The 23539-nt window shown below is 38.0% G+C and overlaps 2 protein-coding genes and 2 long non-coding RNA genes across 5 annotated transcripts; 2 read left to right on the top strand and 2 right to left on the bottom strand.

The window, feature by feature from the left end:
- LOC128085689 (uncharacterized) lies at positions 1-7702 on the bottom strand. 2 transcript variants are annotated; one of them, XR_008209050.1, is made up of 3 exons: positions 7605-7702; positions 2289-3382; positions 1-1234 (listed from the first exon to the last, which is right to left on the bottom strand). It is a non-coding gene; the product is annotated as an uncharacterized LOC128085689 (long non-coding RNA). The 2 variants fall into 2 exon arrangements; XR_008209049.1 differs by lacking the exon at positions 1-1234 and having other exon boundaries at positions 1279-3382.
- On the top strand, positions 6178-11785 carry LOC128085686 (alpha-1-antitrypsin-like). Its single transcript, XM_052693425.1, has 5 exons — positions 6178-6302; positions 7485-8154; positions 9543-9813; positions 10451-10598; positions 11506-11785. Exons 2-5 carry the CDS (start codon positions 7497-7499, stop codon positions 11698-11700), a joined length of 1272 nt encoding a protein of 423 aa, XP_052549385.1. The 5' UTR covers positions 6178-6302; positions 7485-7496; the 3' UTR covers positions 11701-11785.
- A 1261-nt stretch (positions 11786-13046) lies between these two features.
- LOC128085690 (uncharacterized) lies at positions 13047-16271 on the bottom strand. Its single transcript, XR_008209051.1, has 2 exons — positions 15972-16271; positions 13047-15012 (listed from the first exon to the last, which is right to left on the bottom strand). It is a non-coding gene; the product is annotated as an uncharacterized LOC128085690 (long non-coding RNA).
- Positions 16272-18147: 1876 nt separating this feature from the next.
- Positions 18148-22911, top strand: LOC128085687 (alpha-1-antitrypsin-like). Its single transcript, XM_052693426.1, has 4 exons — positions 18148-18827; positions 19509-19773; positions 20303-20450; positions 21719-22911. Exons 1-4 carry the CDS (start codon positions 18164-18166, stop codon positions 21923-21925), a joined length of 1284 nt encoding a protein of 427 aa, XP_052549386.1. The 5' UTR covers positions 18148-18163; the 3' UTR covers positions 21926-22911.
- The last annotated feature ends 628 nt before the right edge of the window (positions 22912-23539 follow it).

The raw sequence follows: 23539 nt of genomic DNA, 5'->3' as shown, positions 1-23539 counted from the left end.
TTGTTTTTGTATTGGTTTTTGTTTAATCTCTTATATATCATAATATTTCTTGATTAGGAAAATACACGTGAAGACATTGCAGTATTGTGATAATTGTATTGTGACAATAAAAACATTAGTGAACACAGAAAATCACTTGAAGTACTATTGTGTTTCACTCTTTTATTCTCGTTTGAAATATCCCTCCTTTGCATACTGAACTTCAGCTTTTCCCAGGCCATGTCTGCAGCATTCTTCCAGACAAAGATTGCCAGGATGTCTGACTTTGAAGTTCAGTTTGATTTCCATGAACTGTTTCCAGATTATGGACTAAGAGACTGTCTGAACATCTCACTAGCTCTTCCTATTTCACTTTCCTAGGAATAGCATCATGCTTCTGCTTCTAGAAATCTATGAATGTTATGAACCACAAAATTTTTAATGTCAGAAACAATTTCAGTCATAAACCAGATCAATGTGGGAAAAAAGTAGGTTTACTGTCCATCAGAAATGGAGGGCTCCATAAGCAATGCATCCTTCAGTAGGGCTGCTGGCTTTCCATCACATACTTCATGTCACTCATTCCATCTGCATGGCTGGCTTTGACATTTCTTAAGAGATTTCTCCAATTAAAATGGATCTGAATGTGTCTGAATGTGTTTGGTATGAGCAATGTGAGAAATATTTCTCAAACTTGTTTTACAGTATCTTCAACAGCATGTAAACCACTAGATGCCTGGATTAAATAGGAAGAAAAGGAAGAGCTTTCTCAGCTGCTGATTTACAGATTGTTGTTGCTTTATGCTGGATGGAGTGCAAGCAACATTAAAAAGTGGAGAAGAAGACACCTTGGTAAGGAGGTAGCTTGTGAGAAGATAACATCTGTGCTACAAAACATATTACATATGCTGTCTATGGAATAGATTCCTATTTTCCCTTTAAAAAAGAGTGAGGTTGACAGCAGTGAAAAAGGGAGTCACCTCTCTACAGAACATGGACTAGGAAAATATCTGCTTCAGAATAAAGATTCAGGCCTGTCTGTTCACTTTCTAAGATTTCTATTTCTGTGTTATTTTTATGAGACTTTCTTTTTGCACTTCCTGTATTGCATACATAAGATTTTGGGTTTAAGTTCTTTTAAGTCTGATGAATTACAAATGAATCTCAGAGCTATTTCAATCTCAGATGACTCACTTTTTGTCCAGTTTTTAAATGGTGTAAGATGTTGAGGCTGCTTAGTGCAATAGTTCACTTCCTGGATTAAAAAGAAATGAAGAAAAAATGAGGACAAAATCATAATTGGGTAAACATATGTAATTATAATACTTGATTCTTTTCTAAAAACATTCCTTTATGTAGCTGTGTTGCTATACAAACTAAGACATCATAGATAAAAACTTTCATTTAATTCAGCATAACAAAATGAAGAACAAACTAATTCAGAAGTAGTATAAAGGGTCTGATTTGCTCCATCTTTCCATTGCTTTCAGCAGCAAAGTCCACACTCATATAATTTCTTTTTTACTGACATTGATCTCCCAGATAGTTCATCCCATGTTCCCCCAGAAATTCCAGATCTGTTTTCTTTCCAAAACACTCAAGTTGGATGTGACAGGTATGCTTTGGATGAAGGTGGAATTTGGGTGGAGAAAGATATTGAAAGGTCAAGAGAAGTTTAAGGGGAAAACAGCCTTTCTAAACACATCAGTATTCATGGAGTTTGGCAATACTGAACTAACCACTGAGGCCTAAAGTTTATATCTCATTTCTGTGGCTAAAACTGAGGAAGTATTTTTGGCATAGTGGATTTAAAGGTGTTCCAGTATTTCTTCTGAATCTACTTCAAAAACATTAATTAAAACTATTTTGTCTCACTGTATACGTGCTGTCCTATAAGCTCAGTCATAAATCTGAAACAGCATCAATTAACCTCTGTTAATACTGATGGCATTACATGGATAGATGGATAATTTTCATTATGCTTTCTTACCAATTTGTAGTTTCTATTCCTCATTACATTTTAAATGGCAGCCAGCAAACAAGTCCACTCCCACATACTCACTAGTCACCTCGGTGACTAGCATAGCTCAAGAGCTGCAAGATACTTTGACATTTCCCTGGAAACCTGTCCTTATCTCGGGGTGACTATCATCAGCAGTGCTGAATTTGCATTATGTTTTACAAGTGGGTCACGAAAAAAGGTAGCTGGCAAAGCATTTTATTTTCTCCTTTGAGACATTAGACTGCCTTCCCAATGCTATCCGGGGGTCCAGATTATCCATGTGGATTTGGGAACACAAAGGCCTCACCTTTAACATGATAGAGACAGAGGAGCAGCCAGAGCCATGGAAATTTTCCTTCAGTTCCTAGTAAACAAGTTCAAGCTGAGCAAACACAACATCCTCACTACAAGTGATAACCCAGAAATATCAGGACAATGTCAAGAAGTGAATGATGCTGAAGCTGGCAGAAACTGAATAGAGGATGAACAGTTGGGATATGGAAAATTCTAAATAAGTACTTTTGTTTATTACCATGAAGTAGTGCAATACTGGGAGAGGCTTCTGTCTCGCTCCAATTTTATTATGAATTAGGGTAATGGGGAAGGGAAGGAGTCTTTATAGAGAAGATAGAAAAGAAGAAGCAAGGAGTCTTTATAGGAAGCAAGAGGGACATAGTCACCACCATGGATCCAGCGAGGTTCCTAGTTCAGTCTTTGATCTTCAGTAGTGGTGGGTTGTCAGGCATTGTTGTTCTATTGACGACGAAGGACGATGACGACCATGGCGATGATGGCCCCTTTTCAATGCTTTCAAAGTGGTTGAGTCAGCTGTCTTTGGAGTGACAGCTCAAATCCAAAGTGCTTGAGTCAGCTCTCCTTTGAGTGGCAGCTTATGGCTCTGGGATCTCAGCAGAAACTCCTTTGTTCCCATCTTCTGGACCTTGCCAGCAGATAAGCGGGAGCAGGGATGCCCATCTGCATCCTGTTTCTCACAGAACACGATGGTATCATTCCCCAATTTTCCCACACCCAGCTGGAGCTGTTTTGTCACAGGCCAGATCTTCCGCCAGTAAACACTCCTGAGCACTCTCATCCACTCTTCTACAGAGCAAGCAGCTCTGGAGGAAGGGGCTTTCAAATGTTCCCAAAGCGATATCCATTGTCACATGGTTAGCACCCATTAGTTGCCTTCTCAACAAATCACTCAGAGTCTTATCACAAGAAATACCTCAGGAAGCAAGCTTTGAGCCAAAAAACAAAGAGGGATTCTTACAGCTTCCCAGAAAGACTGTGGAATTTCCATATTTGGAGGTTCCCCTCCCATCTCAGACTCTTGATCCATGTTTCTATGAAATTTGCTTACTGTTTCGCAGGACCTTCATGAAGATCTGTTTAATTTCTCTGGAGAATACATAGAGGTTGCACTAGTGAGGACTGCTGAATACTTCTCCCTTTATAGAGGTCTTCACTGGCTATGACTGCAGGTTAAACTGCCCATATCCAGAAATAGAGAAAACCTGGCCTAGAATTTCAATTTTGAAAATTTCACTTTTGATGCTTCCGCCATAAGCATCAACATGTGAACAACAACAAAGTCTAATTTCTGAGGTATAAGGGAAGTTACTGTGGTCTTAAATCTGTGACTCTTTCTGCATGGATCTAATTTTGCCTTGAGAAGCCTAGCCCTGTGCTGGGCTCAGGGTTTTGGTACTGTGGCACAGTGATATTTGTTTGAGTTATTATGAGCTTCACAATAGAGATTGTGATTCCTTGGATGACTGAAACTTCACATAGCCAGACAACTAGAATTTTTTTTTTATATATAGGCATAGCCAATGTTTGGCTTTAAAATAGCCCTTATCAAAATGTAAAATGAAGAACATCTTAACCTTATTAACCCAGGCCTGTTTTTAAATGTGAGAGTCGGAGTAGGCAAAGTTTATGTGGGAAGACAACTTGAAAATGCAAGATTCAGTCAAGTAATAATTGAAAAACAAACTGTCAAGGAGTGATCATTATTTCATACCAACATGTGTATCATTAACCAGCTGCACTAGCAGATAGTATGCCAGCAGCAAACTGTCAAATTAGATAGGACCAATTAAACCTCATTACTTTGTGAGGCACGACTTCCTAAAGAGCCACTGTGTAACTGTTTGCAGAAACTTGACAGTTCTTACAACTGAAGCTAAATGAAAACAGGAGACTTGAGTTCTCCTTAATATCAGTTACAGAAATCAACATGGTTTTCTTTTCAAGATGTATAAACGTGATACATCTGATAAGAACAATTTGTGATCTGTGTTTATATTAGAGCTGACAGAAAAAATGTGTTTCTTCAGTAAATGTGCTGAAGAGAAAAATGAAGCAAGTGACCACATTTTAGTGCATTCAGAACTTGAACTTATGCTTATATGCCTATGTATGATTTTAGGCTGCTGTTGTAAAAAAGTTTCTTTTAAGCCAATCATTGGTATTCAAACAGAAGGTTAAATTACAGATACCAGGGATTAATAAGAATTTTATTTAGACAAACTTCCCACCAGTGTGACTATAGTTTCCAAAGCTGAATTTTTAAAATTACACTCCTTAACCCACAGCAGGTCTCCTAGTTAAAAACGTGACTTGGCCCTCAGATATCAAGCAACATAGCATTTCTTTCAAGTGTCTGCCAAGTCAAAGTATGAAGTAAAGATGAAAATATTTTTGTTTTGGATCCTAAGCATAGATTTAGAGACTTTATTTCCTGTCATTCCAGTGTAACGGACTTCAGCCTCTACAACACCCATCTCCAACACTGTGGCCAACATAACAATAGAGGAGGCACTACATTCAGGGGAGCTCTGCTACATAAATTTTGCTGTTTTTCTCTCAATCCCCACATGCTGTACATGGTCATGAAAGTTTTGGGGGCTTAATGAACAAGATGAGATTGTATCCTTTCTTTACTGAGATCTTAGAGCTGAAGTATTATCTTTGAAGTTTTGCAATGTCGAAAATTCTATGAAAGATGGCTCATCTCTTTATAATAGAATTTATTTTCTCACTGTCCTCTGTTTGGGAGTGCTTTTCAGATAGGTAACTATTATGAGAAAACTAAAGTAAATCTTGAGTACTTAAAAACTGTGAAGTATGAAATGCAGGGCAATCAGGAACTGAACCCCCTTGTACAATGGTTGACTGATGCATGAATGCTAGTTCTGTCAGGACACAATAAGAATCATAGATCTTCCATCTGGATAATTTGACAAATCCATTGGTAATCTGTAATTTCCATAGCAAGTTTTGGAAATGAATATATTTACCTTCAAATAATTATTATATTGAAGACTCCTGACTTACAGGTCTCAAAATCTATCTGCAATATAAATAAGAATGAAGGCTCTGCCAAACAGGATAACAGAGATAAGGCAAACATTTTGGAGAAAAGAAATGTAGGGAAGATTTTGCCAGGCTGAGCACGGTGTATCTTCTGTACGACCTCTTTCCCTGCTGAGAGACTGCTGAATTAAGGGACGGAGCTTTCAGACCTTTTAGTCCTGTTCACAGAATCACAGCATGGCTCAGGTTGGAAGGGATCTCACAGATCATGAATCTCCAACCCCTTACCACTCTTTTGGAAAAATCTGACTGCAACCACGCATGCTTTCAGTATATACTCTAGGTATGTTCTTAAACCTAAAACCTCCTCCATAGCTTCCCTGTAGCTACCTGATACTTATATAGGATATAGCATATTAATTCCAATACTATCAGGGTTAGGAACAAATCTTTTTTGTGCTTCAGCAAAAATATGCTAACTTTGGGAAACAAGGAAAGTATCTATATAAAGGAACTGGGTGTATATGTTGCTCTCACAAATGTCAAGTATATGGTAGGGCAAGTAGCATCACTGAGAAGGAGAGGTGTTCCCCATAGCTCTCTTACAGTGAACCTGGCTGTCAGAGCTTAGTGCTGGGTAGAACTCTACAATCCAAAGGTAGTTTCTATTTCAGGTAATATATAAAGCAAAGTAGCTGTATTTGGCACAAAATCTCATTTCCAATTAATACTTGCTTAGGCATTGCTTTATGACCCTTGTGGAGCATAACACTCCTCTCAATTGACTGGCTTTGTCCCATGGTCTTAGCTCTGATTGGAGTAGAGATGTGTTCACATGAATATGGCAGCCAAGAAAATTAGCTTCATCAGCAGTTAGCTTTATCCTTTTAGATTATCTGTATTTGAACCCATGTAATGTTTAACAGAGGAAAACAGCAGCGTGAGTAAAGCAACAAGAACGAGCACAATCCATGCAAGTGCAGGAGCTTCTGAATGCAATGTAAGTACCCAGATATCTTTACTTTAAAGACTTTGATGCAGCTGTATGACATTTAGCTAGTGAGTCATGAAGCTCATCTACTTTCAAAGGTGAAACTTGGTTTCTAAGCACTCAAATGACAGCAGAATTTAATTTCCAAGAGATACTGAATAGCAAATCGTGGAGATACATTACAGCAGGTCTACAAGAAAAACTCTGCTATGAATATATATCCAAAACACCTCTTTCAAATCTAGAAGAAATCATCTTACTTAAGGAGAGGAAAAATATTCTGACTTTCCAACAGTCATTCTGTTTTGATTTCATTACTGAGGTTCTCTAAAGTTTCTGATGTGATAGCTAAAGCTCCGAGGTAAATGAGGTGTTTTATTTACACCAGTGTGGTGTAAATAATAACTAGGATATATAAACTTAGGTTTGCTGAGAGGAGGGTTCCCTAGTCATACAAATTTTAGACAGACAGGATAGGCCATGCCTACTCTGGTGGCCTCACCATCTATCAGTGTTGTGGGGTTGGAAAAATAGAGGAACCCATCTGGAAGACATGCATTAGTTGAGTGATGGTTTAAAATAAAGCAATGTATTCTGATCTAATCAGATGTTAAAGCAGGAAAATGTTCTTAGTGCGCTTGTGATTACTCACTTTGTGTGTCAAAATGAATCAGAAATGAGAAAGATGATGTTTTGACTATTGTAAATCTTTATTGTTTTCCACTGACATAGCTCTGTCATTTGACGTAAACCTCTTACAATCACAAATATCATATCTCATATGAGAGCTCTTAGAGGTAAACACACAAGACGTCAGAGTTGTTTCTGATGTGTCACCACATCATAAAATGGATCTACAGTGAGATGAAAAAAAAGCAATAAACCTTTTAATTTACTCTCTCCCTCTGAATCATGTTTTCCTTTAATAATCACATGCTACTCTCTTGACAAGCACCCAGTAACAAGAGACTTGTGTAGCTGGAGGAAAGCAGAACTGAAGCGGGCAGTAATTGATATGAATTACATCTGAGATCAAAGCAGGAGTGTTTCAAAACTATGTCATAATAAAGGAGCAGGCCAGGAGATTAACAGTGTTAGTAACTTCTGTAGGCAGCAGCAGATATAAATAAAAGATGAGATGTTCACATGCCATTCTCCAGAGTCCAACACAATTTATTTTTGTTCACACAGTAGTTGAAAAGTATGATGAAGGCCATCCTCCTGCTATACTTGCTGTTGGCCATCCTTTACCCTGCAGTCCCCAGCATGAGACAGACTGACCATCACGATGAAGAGCCCAAGGTAACTCACCTCCATGAGCAGCATCCTCATGAGGAAGATTCTCTTGCTTTCTGCCAGCATATAATACCCAGCAACACAGACTTTGCCTTCAGGTTTTACAGGCAAGCAACTGTCCAAGCACCTGGCAAGAATATTTTCTTCTCCCCAGTCAGTGTCTCTGCTGCCTTTGCCCTGCTGGCCCTCGGCTCCAGAGCCGCAACCCGGGCTCAGCTGCTGGAGGGGCTGGCCTTTAATCTCACCAACAACAGGGAGGAGGAGATACACCATGGCTTTCATCATCTCCTTCTCTTGCTGAACCGTCCTGGCAGCCAGGTGGAGCTGAGCATGGGAAATACCTTGTTTATGGACAAGCACCTGAAGCCACTGACAGCATTTCTGAAGGACATAAAAAAACTGTACAAAGCAGAAATTATTTCTAGTAACATTCAGAGTTCTACTGAGGCTAAAAAAGAGATCAATGATCATATAAAAAACAAAACCCATGGGAAGATAAATCAAATACTGAAAGACCTCAATCCAAACTCTTTAATGGTACTTGTTAACTATATTTATTTCAAAGGTAAGTTGAGTCATACAAATCTTACTGCAATATTCAAGTTTGCCTTGGACTGGAAAAAAATCCCAGACTATTTCTCAATTGTTTTTAAAAGAAGGACAGTGTTAAAACCATAAGAAACATTGCAAGTTCTCATGCTTTGAAACCTCTTAATACATCTATAGTTTTCTGGCAAATTTTTAGGTTTATAAGCACACAAATTCACTTATTTGCAAACTTCAGGTTTTATGGACTTTCCAGAGCACAGCAAATTCATGCATTTGTGGATTTTTCTATCAGACTTTTGTTTTATAGCAAAAATTATTCTGCTGTATGTATATATCCTATATGAAGAAATGAAATAAATTCCAAAGATTATAAAAAATGACAAAACTTTAATTTACCTACAATCCAGGCTTCTTAAATGGGTACATATCTATGGAGTTGGGCTCTAAGCATTCCACAGCCAGTCATCACATTGCATATATACACCAGCAGGTACTTCAGAATGTGCTGCTTTAGCAACGATGAACTTCGTAAAGGTAATGTCCATTTGTAGCAGTGTGCAGGACGTACATTGAATTATCCGCCCAGGAAGTTGGTAATAGGTGGAAGGTACTCTATTAAATCTAGGTACCGTAGTCAGAAGGTACATTCCTTATGGTGGGACAGGAAAGAGTTTGAACTTATAAAGTAGTTAAAGTACTTCAGTGTTTATATTCTACTACTTATTTTTCAATTTTATTTTGTTTCTGTTCAATATTTAAAAAACAAGCGCACTTAGTTCTGAAATGACAAACTATCATCTGTTTGTATTTGTTCAGCAAATGACTTAATACAAGTAGAATACCATTAAAAAGTCACTTGAATAAGGATGGAAGGTTAAAGGTTTAGAAGCTCCGTTCCACTTACTGTAATGAAGCTATTATCAAACCCAAAAATTCAGGTTGTTCTTTCATTGAATTTTTTCCTTAGTGCTACCAGATGAGGAACAGATGAGAAAGAATAGAAGGAACTTAACATGCCACTTTTAAAAAGGCAGTCATATGCTGTGGAATTTGCTTAACAAGCAAAGTGGTTGCAAATTAACTCACTGGATCCTGGCTAGGCACTTCATTTTCTTCAGATTTTTCCTCTTCTTCAAATAAATTTAAGATAACATCATGAAGTTATCTCATTTGATTTATCTGACTTGCAACACCTTTCTGAAGTTTAATCTTGGATATTTGTTAGTTGAACATATTAGAGCAATGATGATATGGACCTTGAATAAATTTTGAATTCCTCTAATCTTCAGTTATGAGCATAAATCTTTAGATATGGATGTATTTGGTGTAAATTAGACTAGATTATACTTATATATCCTCCTTAAAATAAGCATGCAACTGTGTTCTTTTTCTTTTACTTTTAAGCCTACTGGGAAAATCCTTTCAATATGAAGGGGACTCACACGGATTATTTCTATGTGAATGCAATGACCTTGGTTGAAGTGAAGATGATGGTTCGAGATAGCTTTTATGACATATATTCTGACAAGAAGCTGTCATGCAAGGTGGTGAGGATTCCTTACAAGGGAAATGTTTCAGCATTGTTCATTCTGCCCAATGAAGGAAAAATGAAATGGCTGGAAGATGGTCTGATGAAAGACACGCTGTCTAAATGGGAAAAATCACTTGAAAGACGGTAAATTCTAATTCGATGCTTTGCAGTAGTCAGAACCTGAGGTCTAAACACTGTAGTCAATTTTTAGAGTTATAAGATTTTGTTTTTCATTCGAGGTTTAAGTAATGGAACTGGCATAAATGAACAGACTAAACAATTTGATTTGACATTCAGCAGCAATTTGAAGTAGCACTGCTTTGTCATGAGGGAAAAAAATTTGTGAGCTGGGAAGCAGATTCTCTTTCTGTACACTTTTTAGTTGATCTTCAGTATCTTCATTTTTTTTCTCAAATATAATATGTTAACAGTGGTACTACTGTGACATAGAAACTTGATCCCGTAGAGAGAACGGGGTATGATTTAAGAAAAATAAATAAATCTTGAGGACTAGCAAATGAATGCAAATGTACCCACAAGGGTGCTAGCACTACCACTGCTTGTTGTCTATTCAAGGGGTGATTGTAAGACTGGAAACAAGATCTATGTGTTTCTCATATTACATTTTCCCATCATCCTGACCATTGTCTTCCCACCTTTTTGCTCTCATTTTTTCTATATTTGAAGACTAACATTTTAGCACAGAATTACCAGCAAGTTGGGAGACTTCAAGTTGTACCTTGATCGTAATAACCACCATAAATCTCTTTTAAATTAATAGGAGGATGGAAGTGCATATTCCAAAAGTATCCATTTCTGGCACCTATGACTTAAAGAAGATATTCATGAATCTGGGTGTAATAGATGTGTTTTCTGACCAGGCTAATCTGTCTGGAATCACAGGAAAGTCTGATCTGAAGGTTTCAAGAGTAAGTTGGTCAACAGAAAAGTCTGTCAATTCATCAACTGCCTTAATTTAAGCTATGTACCAGAATAATTCTTAGTCCTGAGAATGATTGATAAGAGTGAATTTAAACATTTCAACTTTTAGAGCAACTTTAAATTCTTTCAGACTTATTCAGGATCTGAAAATAAAAATACTGCCTTCCTTCCGGCACCCTGAAGTTGTGGCAAAGGCTGGGAGGCTTATATAAATTTTTCCAGGAACAAAATATTTTCAGCATGCAAGAGGAGACACCATCTTTTGGAGTTGCATTGCATGAGCATGTCTAGTATGAAAAGTGGCACCTTTTCTTTAATACATGCATGTGATTCTATAATTTTAAAGGACTTTCAAACTATTTCCATGGAAGGCACTGGCAAGTGCTAATCATATAAGAGGGACCAAGCTACAGGAAAGCATCCTGTTTCCTGGGAAGAACAGATAATACAAAGATAAATTAACACTCTTATGGGCAGTGCAAAAGCAGTAACTATAACATTATAGTATCTTGGTTTAATGAAACAAATGTTGAAAATGCAAAAATAAATTTTTGTATGGTGATTTATTTTCTACTGACAAAAGTTTAATCCATGAGGCATTAAATATACAGACAGAACAGCTCTGAAATTTTACTTTTTTTCCTCCTGAAATAATAATCCCTGCTCTGAGTTCAAGTGTTCTGCCCTGACACACATGGTAAGAAATACTGAGTGGAACAAACTCATGGAGACAACTTTGCTAGAACACCTACCATGGACTAAATTTCCTTCTTCTTAGTTTGTGACCTACCAGTCATTTCTTTGAAAGACAGGAGGTGAATTAACTTTGTGCCAGTTTTAGTCATTCCACTCCCATACTGTGTGTACAGTAATGCTTGCTGTGTTTCCTTGTAGGCTATTCACAAGGCTCTGCTGAACATTCACGAGAATGGCACAGAGGCTGCAGCAGTCACTGGCACAGAGTTTGCTCCTCATTCTGTTCCTCCTGTTATAAAGTTCAACCGTCCATTTTTGCTGTTGATTGTTGATCAATACACTCAAAGTATCCTCTTCATAGGAAAAATTGTAAACCCACTGGAAAATGATTGATCAATGGCAAGTCTTATTGATTTGATTTGCATGTATCATTAATAGTCTGATGTAATTAAAATTATATCAAATCTTTTAGTAATAATTTTATTTTTTCTAAAAATAATTAAGGCAGGAATGTAGTCATTCTTAAAATCACCATCCTTGCTCTCTCCAGTAGAAAACAACTACCATGACTTATGAAGCAGTGTATACATCAGCCTTCTAATGACTAATACATGCTATCATTGAAAAATAAGGTAAGTATCCAGCTGAGAGAAGCAGTTTAAAACCTATTCAGTATGTAATGAATGAAAAAGCAGGCTGTTACTGAGTAGTGAATAGGAAACTAGGAAAATCCTGTTGTTTTCTCCAGCTGTCTGTAGTACTTACCAGGTCCTGGTCCTGGAGAGGTGATGTGGAAATTTAGAATATAAATGCAGTCCACCTAGGGATATCTTAGGTTTTCTCTTCCACGTAGATCTTATTGATGGGAAAAGGTCATGTATTTGCATGAGAAAACGATTGCTTGGCACTCTGAGGATGTCTGTACAAATCTGCCATCTCCTTATGCACCCCGATGGATCCAAGGTAGTGTCAAAATTCAGAGTCAAATCTTGGCACTTGTGAGGGGCTGGAGCACCAAGAAAAGAAACACCTACTAACAAACACAGCCAGACTTTTGTGATATCAGCCTGACTCCATCTCTGTTCCACCCTTTGGATTCAGCAACAGCAACTATTTGAGAAATGTTAAATACAGTTATCTTTCTCAGTGTATTGTTCCTCATTGTCTTAAAGTTTTACTCTACTGATCATGAAGGCAATTTGAAATTAGAACAAGTTCCTCTATGGAACCTGACCTTTGTAAGGCAACTGCTACTCATCACACCGATCTTCGTAATCAGAGCATTTGACTTAGTTACAGGATATTCAAGAATATTCATGTTTGCAATCCTCCCTTGCATGAAGACAGAAAATCCTATGTCTCCAACATTCTAATTAAGCTGAAACTGCAAGAGAAGAGTTAGCATTAGATCTGGAGTGCTGTTAAGGATATTTTCCTGGAGGATAGAAATCCATGTCTGCTCCTCCCTGAGCAGAGGATGGCTTAATGTTGAATTTGCCAAATAAATCCTGATGAACACTACAAAGAGCGCTGTTGAATGGATGGTGGATGAAGCAATGATAATCTGAAATATTGATATGGGCTTCTAGGAAAAAGGAGACATAACTTCAAATTACAGGGTGGGAGGATAGTGATCATTTTCTTCCAGACACTGGAAGGACAAGTTTTTTGCCATGTTCTCTGTTAGAGCATTCATAGCCTGTGGTATGAATGCCCAGAGCTGCCAGCCTTGTGTTGCGTTCTTCAAGTTTACCTTTAAGGCAGTGAACACTTGACAAGCATCTAATGGAAGCAGTGAGTAAAACATACACTCAAAAAATATTACTTGTCATGCCATATAGCTTTAAACCTCTGGTTCATCAAGAATTAATAGTTCAGAAAAGAAAGGTTATGAATATCTGGAAGAAATAAAATGGACACTGAGATTTATTACTATCCCAGAGTTTTTACCTATGTTTGTAAATAAAATGCTCCAAGATACCTACTCTAGTCCTGCGTTTGATTGCCTCAACACAGCCCATTTCCATGTTGCTTAACTCTGACCCTATAAGACACAAGGGCTGTTTACTGGAAATAACATTTGGTTTACATTAAATCTCCTCAAAATGCCCATGATATGTCTGGAAAGATCGCAGCTACCATGAACAATACCTGCATCAGGAACTGTGTCAAATATGCAAGAAAATGAGTGGTTGTAATTTGATAGTCAGGCCTGTGCTCCAGAATTACCTGATATAATGAAGCCAGATGACAAACAGGAATGTGTACTCTCCTCTGTTATTAAGCCCTATAAGCTCCTGCCCAGCATGTGATATTTCTCTGAATGCTACTTAGTCTCTGGCCAAACTGAAAGGCCTTCACCAGCTACTTGCCAAAAATGAGGTGGCCAGGGACTGTTTTTCCATCTTTGGAACAAACAATCAGTTCAGAAAAGCTCTCTGAAACAAATGCAAGCCAAAAACTGTAAAACTACCATGCATTTGCTATAGATGTATCTTGGTGCTTTCTTCTGACCAGTGCTTTGAGCCTGCTGCCACATTAAATGCAAGGATATTTTCAAAACGCTTCAAAAGCAGTGAAAAGGACCTCAAAAATCATCTAGTTTCAACCCATGGCAGGATCATTACCCACTAGACCAGGCTAGTCAGGGCCACATCCAGTCTGGCATTTTGCAGGGATGGAGGTACGATCACCTGAAGTGAAATTTTTGTTATGTGAAATAGAATCACGCTCTGGTAATAAAATAACCTTATTTCCTTCTAGGATTCTACACAGAAGAAAATAATGGTGTTATTTGATCTTCTTTGTGTGACTTATGTCTAGCAAACTATGAGTTCATGTGAAATTTTAGTTCTGAGATTCCTACTGACTTAGTAAAAGCGGGAGTGCACAAAGCAGCAGAGCCCTTCTTTCTATTCTCAGTTCTGTCACTAACTTTCTCCTTGGCCTTCAGCTTTCTTTTTCCTTCTGTCAGTCACGTTGTTTTGCAATTGAAGACAGCAACATTTTCCTTACCCAATAAGTCTGAATATTTGTAAGACATACAGAGTTTATAGTTATAGTGCCCTTCATAGAAATAAATAAAAATACATAGATGAACTGATTTTTATTCTAACTGCAGCAATTTTGCAATGATGCCAATCTCTTGATTTTAATTGAGATATATATGTCAACGGGGTTATGAGCTTTTGCAGCCAGATCTTAAGTGGTATATTTTTATAAGACAAAAGAAATGCCTACATGAAGAATTATCTCATGAAGTTCACATTTCTCTTGCTCTTCCTTATCATCTTTCTTGTGTTTTTCTTCCACACACAAAAATCTTCTATCTTGAAAAACTTAGAAGTATGACACTGGTGCACCATAATATGAAGACCAAGCAAGGAGTGGACTAGCTTAATGATTGATCATAAAACTGCTTTTGTAAGGAGGAACCAAATGCATCGTGTAACTCAGCAGTTACTGGCAAACAGCATGAAAAGAGATAAATTATTCCTTAGTTCCTTGCACATAGACCATTATCAGACCATTTGGAAAGCACTTTTTTCAGTCCTTCGTAAGACTTCCCTGGCTCCTGGAGCAGGAGAAGTTCCTCCATCCCAGCCACTGCTTACCTAGGAGCACTAGGGACTTTGCCCATCTCTTTCCTGTAAAACTCCACGCAGGATTCCCAGCTTAGTCTCTTGTTTCTTGGTGACATCCATTCTAGGTAGAGGGTTTTCAGTGCAGCCATTTGCAACAGTGCTCAGAAAAAAAAAAGAAAAAAAGAAAAAAAGCTTTATTTTCCCTGGGATAGCATAAGTGCTGCAATCTAATAGGTATCCATGTGGGGTGATTCCCTCTTATTTTCTATTACATTTGACAGGAGAGAATCATGTTTTCCAAGGTATCTAGTTGTGATACAAACTTAGCAAAGGACTGAGCACAGCTACCTTACTGCCATCATGGAGAAACTGAAACTCCATTTTCTTATTTTGATAACTTTTCAAGCCATGTTGTTATTTTGCTTCTCATTCACTATTTCAATAATGTCCAAAATACTCATCAACAACCTCTCAAAAAACTAACCACTACTTCTCGTGACAAGCAGTTCAGTAACAATTTAGTGATGACTTTGAAGAACGCGAGGGCTGCTCTGAAAGTAATGCCTCCTATTTTATTATGTTAGCCCATGGTGCTAGAAGTAATACATGTTCTAAATATATGTTCTCAATAACATTCCATTGCATGTTGTTGCCATGTGACAGATTGCAGTAGAGAGGCAAGCTGGCACAATGGCATCTTACATGGAAGTTCATATAAAGCAAAGGTATGTCACTGAATTCCTCCAGCTAGAAAAAGTACACCTACTGACATTCATCAACACTTGCTGAATGTTTCTGGAGACGTGAGCACAGCGAGGCAGAGAGTGGTGCATTTCAGCAGTGGTGATAGCTGTGTGAAAGATAAGACACATTTCAGGCATACATGCGCAACTGTCACACCATGGAATGGACAGCATCTCAATCAGCTCACTCACACAAATCAGTTCATGGTGGTGACTATTGCAAAAAATAACATTTTGTATCTGAGAATGTGCTCTGTCAAACAGTGTTATTGAGCAATTTGTACTCATTTTTTTCCCATGGAAAGAAATAAAAGGCATTAGTTTTGGAGCAACTTACGTAGTTAGAGTATATTTACAATGTCCCCTGCGACATGCAGAGCAGTGTGGAGGTACTGAGCTGTTCCTGACCAAGCTTGTTGCTGCTTCATGTAGCTGATTAGATGACATCCTTCTGTCAGGATATCTCATTCAGAGAGTCAGTAGAACAAACTAATCTATTTACAACCAGACATCACTCAGGACCTATCTTAGATTTCCAGTTCAACTACTGTGTGGATTTCAAAAGCCCAAGGTAGTGTGCTATGCTACACTATCTTGCAAAGTTCTTTTGCCCACAGATTTGTTTAAATGCAAGAGTAGTATGAACCTTGCTCTTTACACTCTGAGCCACAGATGTTGGCATCATTTCATTTATATGTTGAAAAACAGGGTTACAATGTTTGATGTCTAGGAAAAAAGTTTGCTTAACAATTTCTTTGCTTAACAAATAAATATTATTTGCTTTGATTAATATTTACCAGTGAACATTAACTTAATATTACTGAGCAAGACGGAGAATAGGGAAGTAGCACTGTGAATGAGAGGTCCAGCAGACTCTTTTTAAACTACACTGTAAGTACTATATTATGCTTCCTTAGAAGAATTTGAATTCATATTTTCTATGATCTCTGCAATTTAATACATGGTATTTAATTATGAGATGATTTTATTTAGTATAAGTAGTTGGAAATTTATCTTCTAGAAGCATGATCTATACACTGAAAGCAGTCAGTGATGCAGCTCTTGGATACTATGTCAGAATGACAGGGAGATGAGGTCCAAAGTGAATATTAGCTGCCATTAACACCAAGGTGAAACACCAAACCCTGCCTGCACTACTCCTACTTCCAGAGGAGTAAATTCACTTGCAACTCAATGTCCTAGATACTCTAGGCTGATGCAGGACTAGTTCAGGAGCTGAGAGTAACATAACCGATACCACAAGCATCCTCAAACACTACAGAGAGTTAAGTGGCATTGGGGTTGATGCTAGTCTGTCTCAGACACAGATTTCTAGAGTTATATAAAGAGTATTTACAGGATCAAAGTGGATTAGTTTCATTTAGGTTTTACTTTTTTTTTTTATTATTTAAACTATAGTTTAATCTGTCATTTTAGACAAACTGAGCACAATTCCCACACTCAGCATTTACACATCTTAGATCTCAAGTGTTTCATAAAGGGCAGCCACATAAGAGGAAACCCAGATTTAATAACTGCCCATGAAATGTTTGATATAGGACCCAAACCTGGCTTCAGACACAACCCAAGGCAAATCATGGAGCAGATTCACACACTGTATTATGCAGTTGCTCTGAACAGTATCATCACCTCTGTTTTCCTTCAGTACGCTAACTCCTTGTTTTCAAGATTTGTGATTGAGATAACTTATATGAGATGTTCTATGGAGAACATACTTCCCAATATCTCCTAAAAAGAGAAGAGAAACTGCAGAGTTATATATAATTTGTTTGTATTAGTTTAAGGAAGAGGAAAGGTCATCCAATTACCCAAATACATACACAGCAAGGCTGCATTTGAGCTATTCAGGAAGCTTCTGCTCTAGCTTTTCCTAAACTCTTGGGTGTTCGATTTTGCAGCCTTATGAATATTTTGAGTGCAATGAAGAGACATAATAAAGTTTCTTGCTTTATTCTCCTTTTACTGAGACATGTAAGATAATATTTGAAATGACACAGTTCTTGAGTTCAGAGCTGCCGCACCAGAGGCAGAATGACAGTTTAAATGGTGAAGCATCAGATGAATTCTCTTCTACTATAAGTGATGTTTTCTCTGTATTATTGCAGTGCATGAAAACCCAAGTCATCACAAGATCATGGCTTCTACACACTGCCAAAGTGCTTACTGAATGTATAGGAACAATATGTGAATTCAGTTGTGCACACAAATACCTTTAGAAATGCAATAATGCCATACTGGTCAGACACAAGGACAATTCCAGATCAGATACCTCACAGAAACCTACAAAGAATCAATTCCTCCCTAGTGGTGTCATGTTAGTATCTTGGTTGGAAATAAATAGAACAGACCAGAAATGGACTTAGCCATGAGACCCAATGGAAAGAAATTCTAAACACTGGCATATGAAAGTCAGTATTTCAAACACAAAATAAATTGTTTTTATGCAGGAAAGATAACATTTTCTACAAGATAATTTTTCCTTTCTCAACAGAATTCTTCAGAAGGAAAATGAAGTCTACACTGTATTTGTGTTTGCTTCTCGTTGGACTTCAAGTCCAAGCTCTTCCTAAACCCAACCAGGGCAACAAACATAAACATAAGAAAGAGAAACCTCATTCCCTAGGAGATCATTCTCAAGTGGAACGTGAAAACTCAGCTCACGTGAAGATAGCCCCCAGCAACGCTGAATTTGCATTTAGGTTTTATAAGCAGGTCACAGAAGAGGGAGGTAACAAGAACATTTTCTTCTCTCCCTTGAGCCTTTCTACTGCCTTTGCAATGCTCTCACTGGGGGCCAGATCAAACACACTCAACCAGCTGCACAAATGCCTCACCTTCAACCTGACAGAGATGGAAGAGCAGGAGATCCATGAGGGCTTCCAGCATCTCCTCCAGCTGCTGAATGACCCTCGCAGAGAGATTCAATTGAATATGGGCAATACTCTGTTCATAGATGAGAGACTGAAACTGCAAAAAAAATTTTTGGATGATGTCACAAATTTTTATTATTCGGAAGCTGTTTCTATGGATTTCCAAAATTCTGAACATGCCAGAGAGGAAATCAATAACTATATAAAAGCAAAGACCCATGGTAAATTTGTAGACTTACTGGACAGTCTTGATGAAGATGTTATGATGATTCTGACTAACTACGTTTACTTTAAAGGTGAGTTAAAAACATTGGTTAAGGTTATAAAAATAGGCTCTAGAAGTCTGATCCAAACTCAAGAACCAAAGTTTTTTCCCATGGTGAATCTACGCTACCATCCAATTTATCTTTCTTCTTTTCAATTAATTTTCAATTAATATCTTTCTTCTTTTAAATGATATAAGGAAATACTTGAAAGCCAGTTATAAAGAATCATCTTTTATGAGTAAAAAATAAAAAGAAAAAATAGAATAGAAGTACCAATCAATAGTATATAATCTCAAATTAGGCTCAGAGCTGAAAGTATTTAAAAAGGATGAGCTTGGGAGCTTATGCTCATTTTTTGAAAGGCATAGCTGTTTGGCTGTGCAGGATACAGTCAAAATAAAACATGAATAAGACATAATAAAGGAGTAAGTCCAGAGAACGCATAAGGTGAGTCTATAGAAGTTTCACCACTGACTTAGCAGATGAAGGCTCAGAGCTTCTCCTCAACCTGTATTTTCCTTGTGTGATTTTTATTCAGATGATTGAAATGATTCAAAGCTCCTCTCTATTGCCAGGATACAAGAATCCTTAAACTGAGATAGGCTTGTAATTGAATTTACCATTCAAATATACTATCCTGAGCATCAACTGTTTTGTTATGCACATACTTGCCATTTTTTCAGCTTATTCAGCTCTATTCTCATTCTTTTGTCAAAAGGGAAGAACCTTTTGAAAATTACGACACCAGAGACGATGACTTCTTTGTGGATGCAGAGCATTCTGTTAAGGTTAAAATGATGTTTAAAAATGCATACTATAATATCCATAGGGATGAGAAGCTGTCTTGCTGGATAGTAGAAATACCATACACAGGAAATGCTGCTGCCCTTTTTGTTCTGCCTGATGAAGGGAGTATGAACCAGGTAGAAGATGCTCTGCTACAAGATACAGTGTCTAATTGGAGCCAATCACTTGAAGGAAGGTAATCCTTTGACTTCTTTTGACTGCCATTTTTTTTAAGCACTAAAAAGGCCATAAATACTCATGCAGGCAAGGTAAATCATAGGATGCCACAAAAAGCTGATAAATACAACTCTGAGGAACAAGAGCTGCACAGTTCCTTCACCTCAAAGGAAGTATCAGGAGATTTTGTTCACTGGGGAACCTTCTCCTCAGCTTCTCCAGCAATAGCAGTGGGAATGCTACAAACTGCGGGGATTCTGTGCTTGCAAACTCAGCCCTTGGGAGCACATCCAGACTAGGGAGGATCCAATTGAAAGAAAATGAAATTTCTTCTCCAGTCTGGATGACCACTGATCAGTTTGTGGGTGGTAGGACTGGTACCTCAATTTTTCCTTCACTAAAATGGTATATATTCAGGCTTTAGAAAGCCAGGACTATGATTCACAGATGGCTGGGATAGATTCACATCACTTGTATCAGCTCTTGTATTGAGGGATCTTGCAATTATAAACTCTCTTTCTTTTTTTTTTTTTTTTAAAAAAAAAAAGAAGTGTCGACCTGTATCTTCCAAAATTGTCCATCTCTGGCTCCTATGATGTCAAGAGATTGTTTTTGAAAATGGGTGTGACGGACATGTTCAGTAACAATGCTGATTTCTCTGGAGTTGCAAAAAATACGCTCTTGAAAGTTTCCAGGGTAAGTATGTGAGCAGGGCTGGTGATCAAGAAATTTGCCTGCCCTCATTACATTATCTTAAAAAATAGGCTGATCCCATTTCTAGATTTCAACAATGGCTCACTGACAGCAGTACAAGAAGTTTAGGGGTTAGATGGCTGATGTTCATTTCAGTTAGCAAGAAATTGTTTCCTACATAATTATCCCACAGTCTCACTTTGAAACTCCTGACAATGAAAAAATAACTGGAAAGGATAATGGGAACAATTTCACAAAAGTCTTGTGTAAATAATTAATACTGGAATCAAAGTTATTACAGCAATCCACTGCAAGAAAGATATTGAGGCCCTGGAACGTGTTCAAAGGAGGGCGACAAAGCTGGTGAGGCGTCTGGAACACAGGCCATATGAGGAGAGGCTGAAGGAGCTGGGAATGTTCAGCCTGGAGAAGAGGAGGCTCAGGGGAGACCTCATTGCTCTCTATAACTTCCTGAAGGGAGGTTGTAGTGAGCTGGGGGTCGGCCTCTTCTCTCGTGTCATCAGTGATAGGACCAGGGGGAATGGCTTCAAGCGACGGCAGGGGAGATTCAGGCTGGACATTAGGAAGTATTACTTTTCAGAAAGGGTGGTCAGGCACTGGAATGGACTGCCCAGGGAGGTGGTGGAGTCACCGACCCTGGGGGTGTTCAAGGAAAGACTGGATGTTGTGTTGAGGGACATGGTTTAGTAGGAGCTATTGGAATAGGTGAACGGTTGGACTGGGTGATCTTTTAGGTCTTTTCCAACCTTGGTGATTCTATGATTCTATGATTCTATGAATTTGGGAATGATCATTCTTATTCCATAGAGCCTTTCTTACTGTATTAGCTGAGCACCTCAGAATTGGTTTGTCACTAATGTGTCAACAGAAAAAAAAATAAAATTGTATATACATAAATTGATGCAAAATGAAAACATTCTTCCTTGGTGTTAAATATTACGGAAAAGATCTTACTCAAAGAAACCACTGAACAATAAATGCTCTCCATGCAGCTCAATCTCTATAAGCAGCCATGTTTGACTCTGACAGAGTGAAAAAGAAATCTTCCTTTTAACTCAGAGCAAACTTTTCTTGTCTTGAAAAGGCTGAACAAGAGAATTTTTCCTCACAAATTCTATTCATTTTGTGCTCTATCTTGAAAACTACTGTCTCTCAGTGTTAGAGCAAACCTGTTTGTCACCTGCTGCTTCTCACTGTTCTGTGCCTTGATAGTTTTTGTTATTTTTTGTTAATTTTTGTTTCCTTTCCAGGCAATTCACAAGGCCAAATTGAATATTAATGAGAATGGCACAGAGGCTGCTGCAGTGACCATGGTAGAAATGAAGGTTTTCTCTGCAATATTTAGTCCTCTTGAAATCAAATTCAACAGACCCTTTGTGATGATGATTTTTGACAAAATCACCAACAGTATCCTCTTCATGGGGAAAGTTGTGAACCCAGCTGCCACAGAAGACTAGTCCAGAGCACCTGTACTCCACAACAAAGCAGAGCTTGTGCACATCTCAAAGAGTTCTTTGCAAAAAAAAAGAAAAAAAAAGGCCAGAATTGATCCCTAATTAAAAATTAAAAAAAAAAAAGGTATATTTTGTATTATATTATTCTTGTCTTTCAATAGACAGCTGGGAAAAATAGAAGCAGGTCATGTTTATGAAATGCCCTAGGATAAACATACAGCAGTGAGATCTTTATAGATACTTCCCTAGCTCATTCAATCAAAGCTGGCGTCATGGCCCTTTGCATGCAGATAAACCATCCTCCCAGCTGAAAATTTCCCTGTCTCTCATCTTGTATGTCTAGTCCTCAGCTCAGAAACTTCCTACCAGCACAGATCCTTTGCTTCCATCTCCATTCCTCATTAGTTTCTCTAGAGTAAAAGTAAGCTGAATGTCACTGCACAAATGGTCACCCTTAAGGTTCTTTTGCGCATGCAGTAATGCCTGGGCTCCATGAGAGAACTGCATTTACTGGGCCTGCATGGCAAAGCTGTCCTCTCCAAGCACATTGTTTTTGTCCTTGCACATTGTATGTGCAGGAAAAAAACTAGAAAAGAAAAGAAAAAAGCAAAACCAAACAAGTACTGCTAAATTAACTTGCAAAACCTGCTTTCTGAGGTCATCTTCACTTGGGGAAATACAGCTGATGAATGGCAGACCAAATGAATTTCTTGCCACAACAGAATGCCACATCTGACTTCCAGTTTTTCTGGAGCCATCTTTACTCTCACATAGCTTGCTCAAGTCAGTAACTCAAAAACAACTGCAGAAATTTTAACAAGATTTTGTGGTCCAACAATTCCAAAATAATGATGTCTAATTTAAATAGTTGTTGTTTGACTATAGCCTCTCTTTTCAGCTTTGGTATTCCATGATTGAGATGTTATTCTCCATCAGCTGTCTCCTCCGGGATTGCTCCTTTTCTTCCATTAAAAGTTATTCACAGCTTCTTCTGGATGCCACAGAGCCAGTCATTCCACAGAATATCTTACTAAAATATCACGTTGTTCTCACCCTTCCAAACTGTTTATCTCCATAGGGTACTAGGCCAAATGTAGCTAGCCACCCTCTAATTATGGTTGACAAATAGGAAGATGACTAAAAACAGTCCGTCCTTCTGAGTGTTCTCTCTAGATATCCATCAGGTTGATCTCTTCACTGACACATGAGGAGGCAAAGGATGATTCTAGAAACACAGTCCTAAGATAATATTACACTCACTAAAAGTAGTGGTGTTTAACAGGAACAGAGAACACATTGGTAGCCCTAATAAATTGCCATGAATTTCAATCTTTTTACTGTGTCCTCTCAATTTCAAGAAATGATAGACATCTACGTACTTCACAAACACAGTAATAATACCTCCAACAAACACCAATACCTCCAGTCTATGTTCTGCTTTGCAGCTGAGGAGGGACAGGAATAAAAACTTTATTTGAGAGGAACTTGGGCTTCTAGACATTGCTGGAGGGTATCAGCTTCAAGCAAAGCTGGGTCAGAAATGTTGAATATGCCTGGATCTGAGAAAATCGTGACAGATAATACGGATGGGAGAAAACAAGAATCTGAGGAATCTGC

Source organism: Tympanuchus pallidicinctus, unplaced genomic scaffold (genome assembly GCF_026119805.1).
Source record: "Tympanuchus pallidicinctus isolate F22 unplaced genomic scaffold, pur_lepc_1.0 scaffold3, whole genome shotgun sequence".
NCBI classification, from domain to species: domain Eukaryota; kingdom Metazoa; phylum Chordata; class Aves; order Galliformes; family Phasianidae; genus Tympanuchus; species Tympanuchus pallidicinctus.
This window is presented reverse-complemented; position numbering and strand designations above follow the sequence as displayed.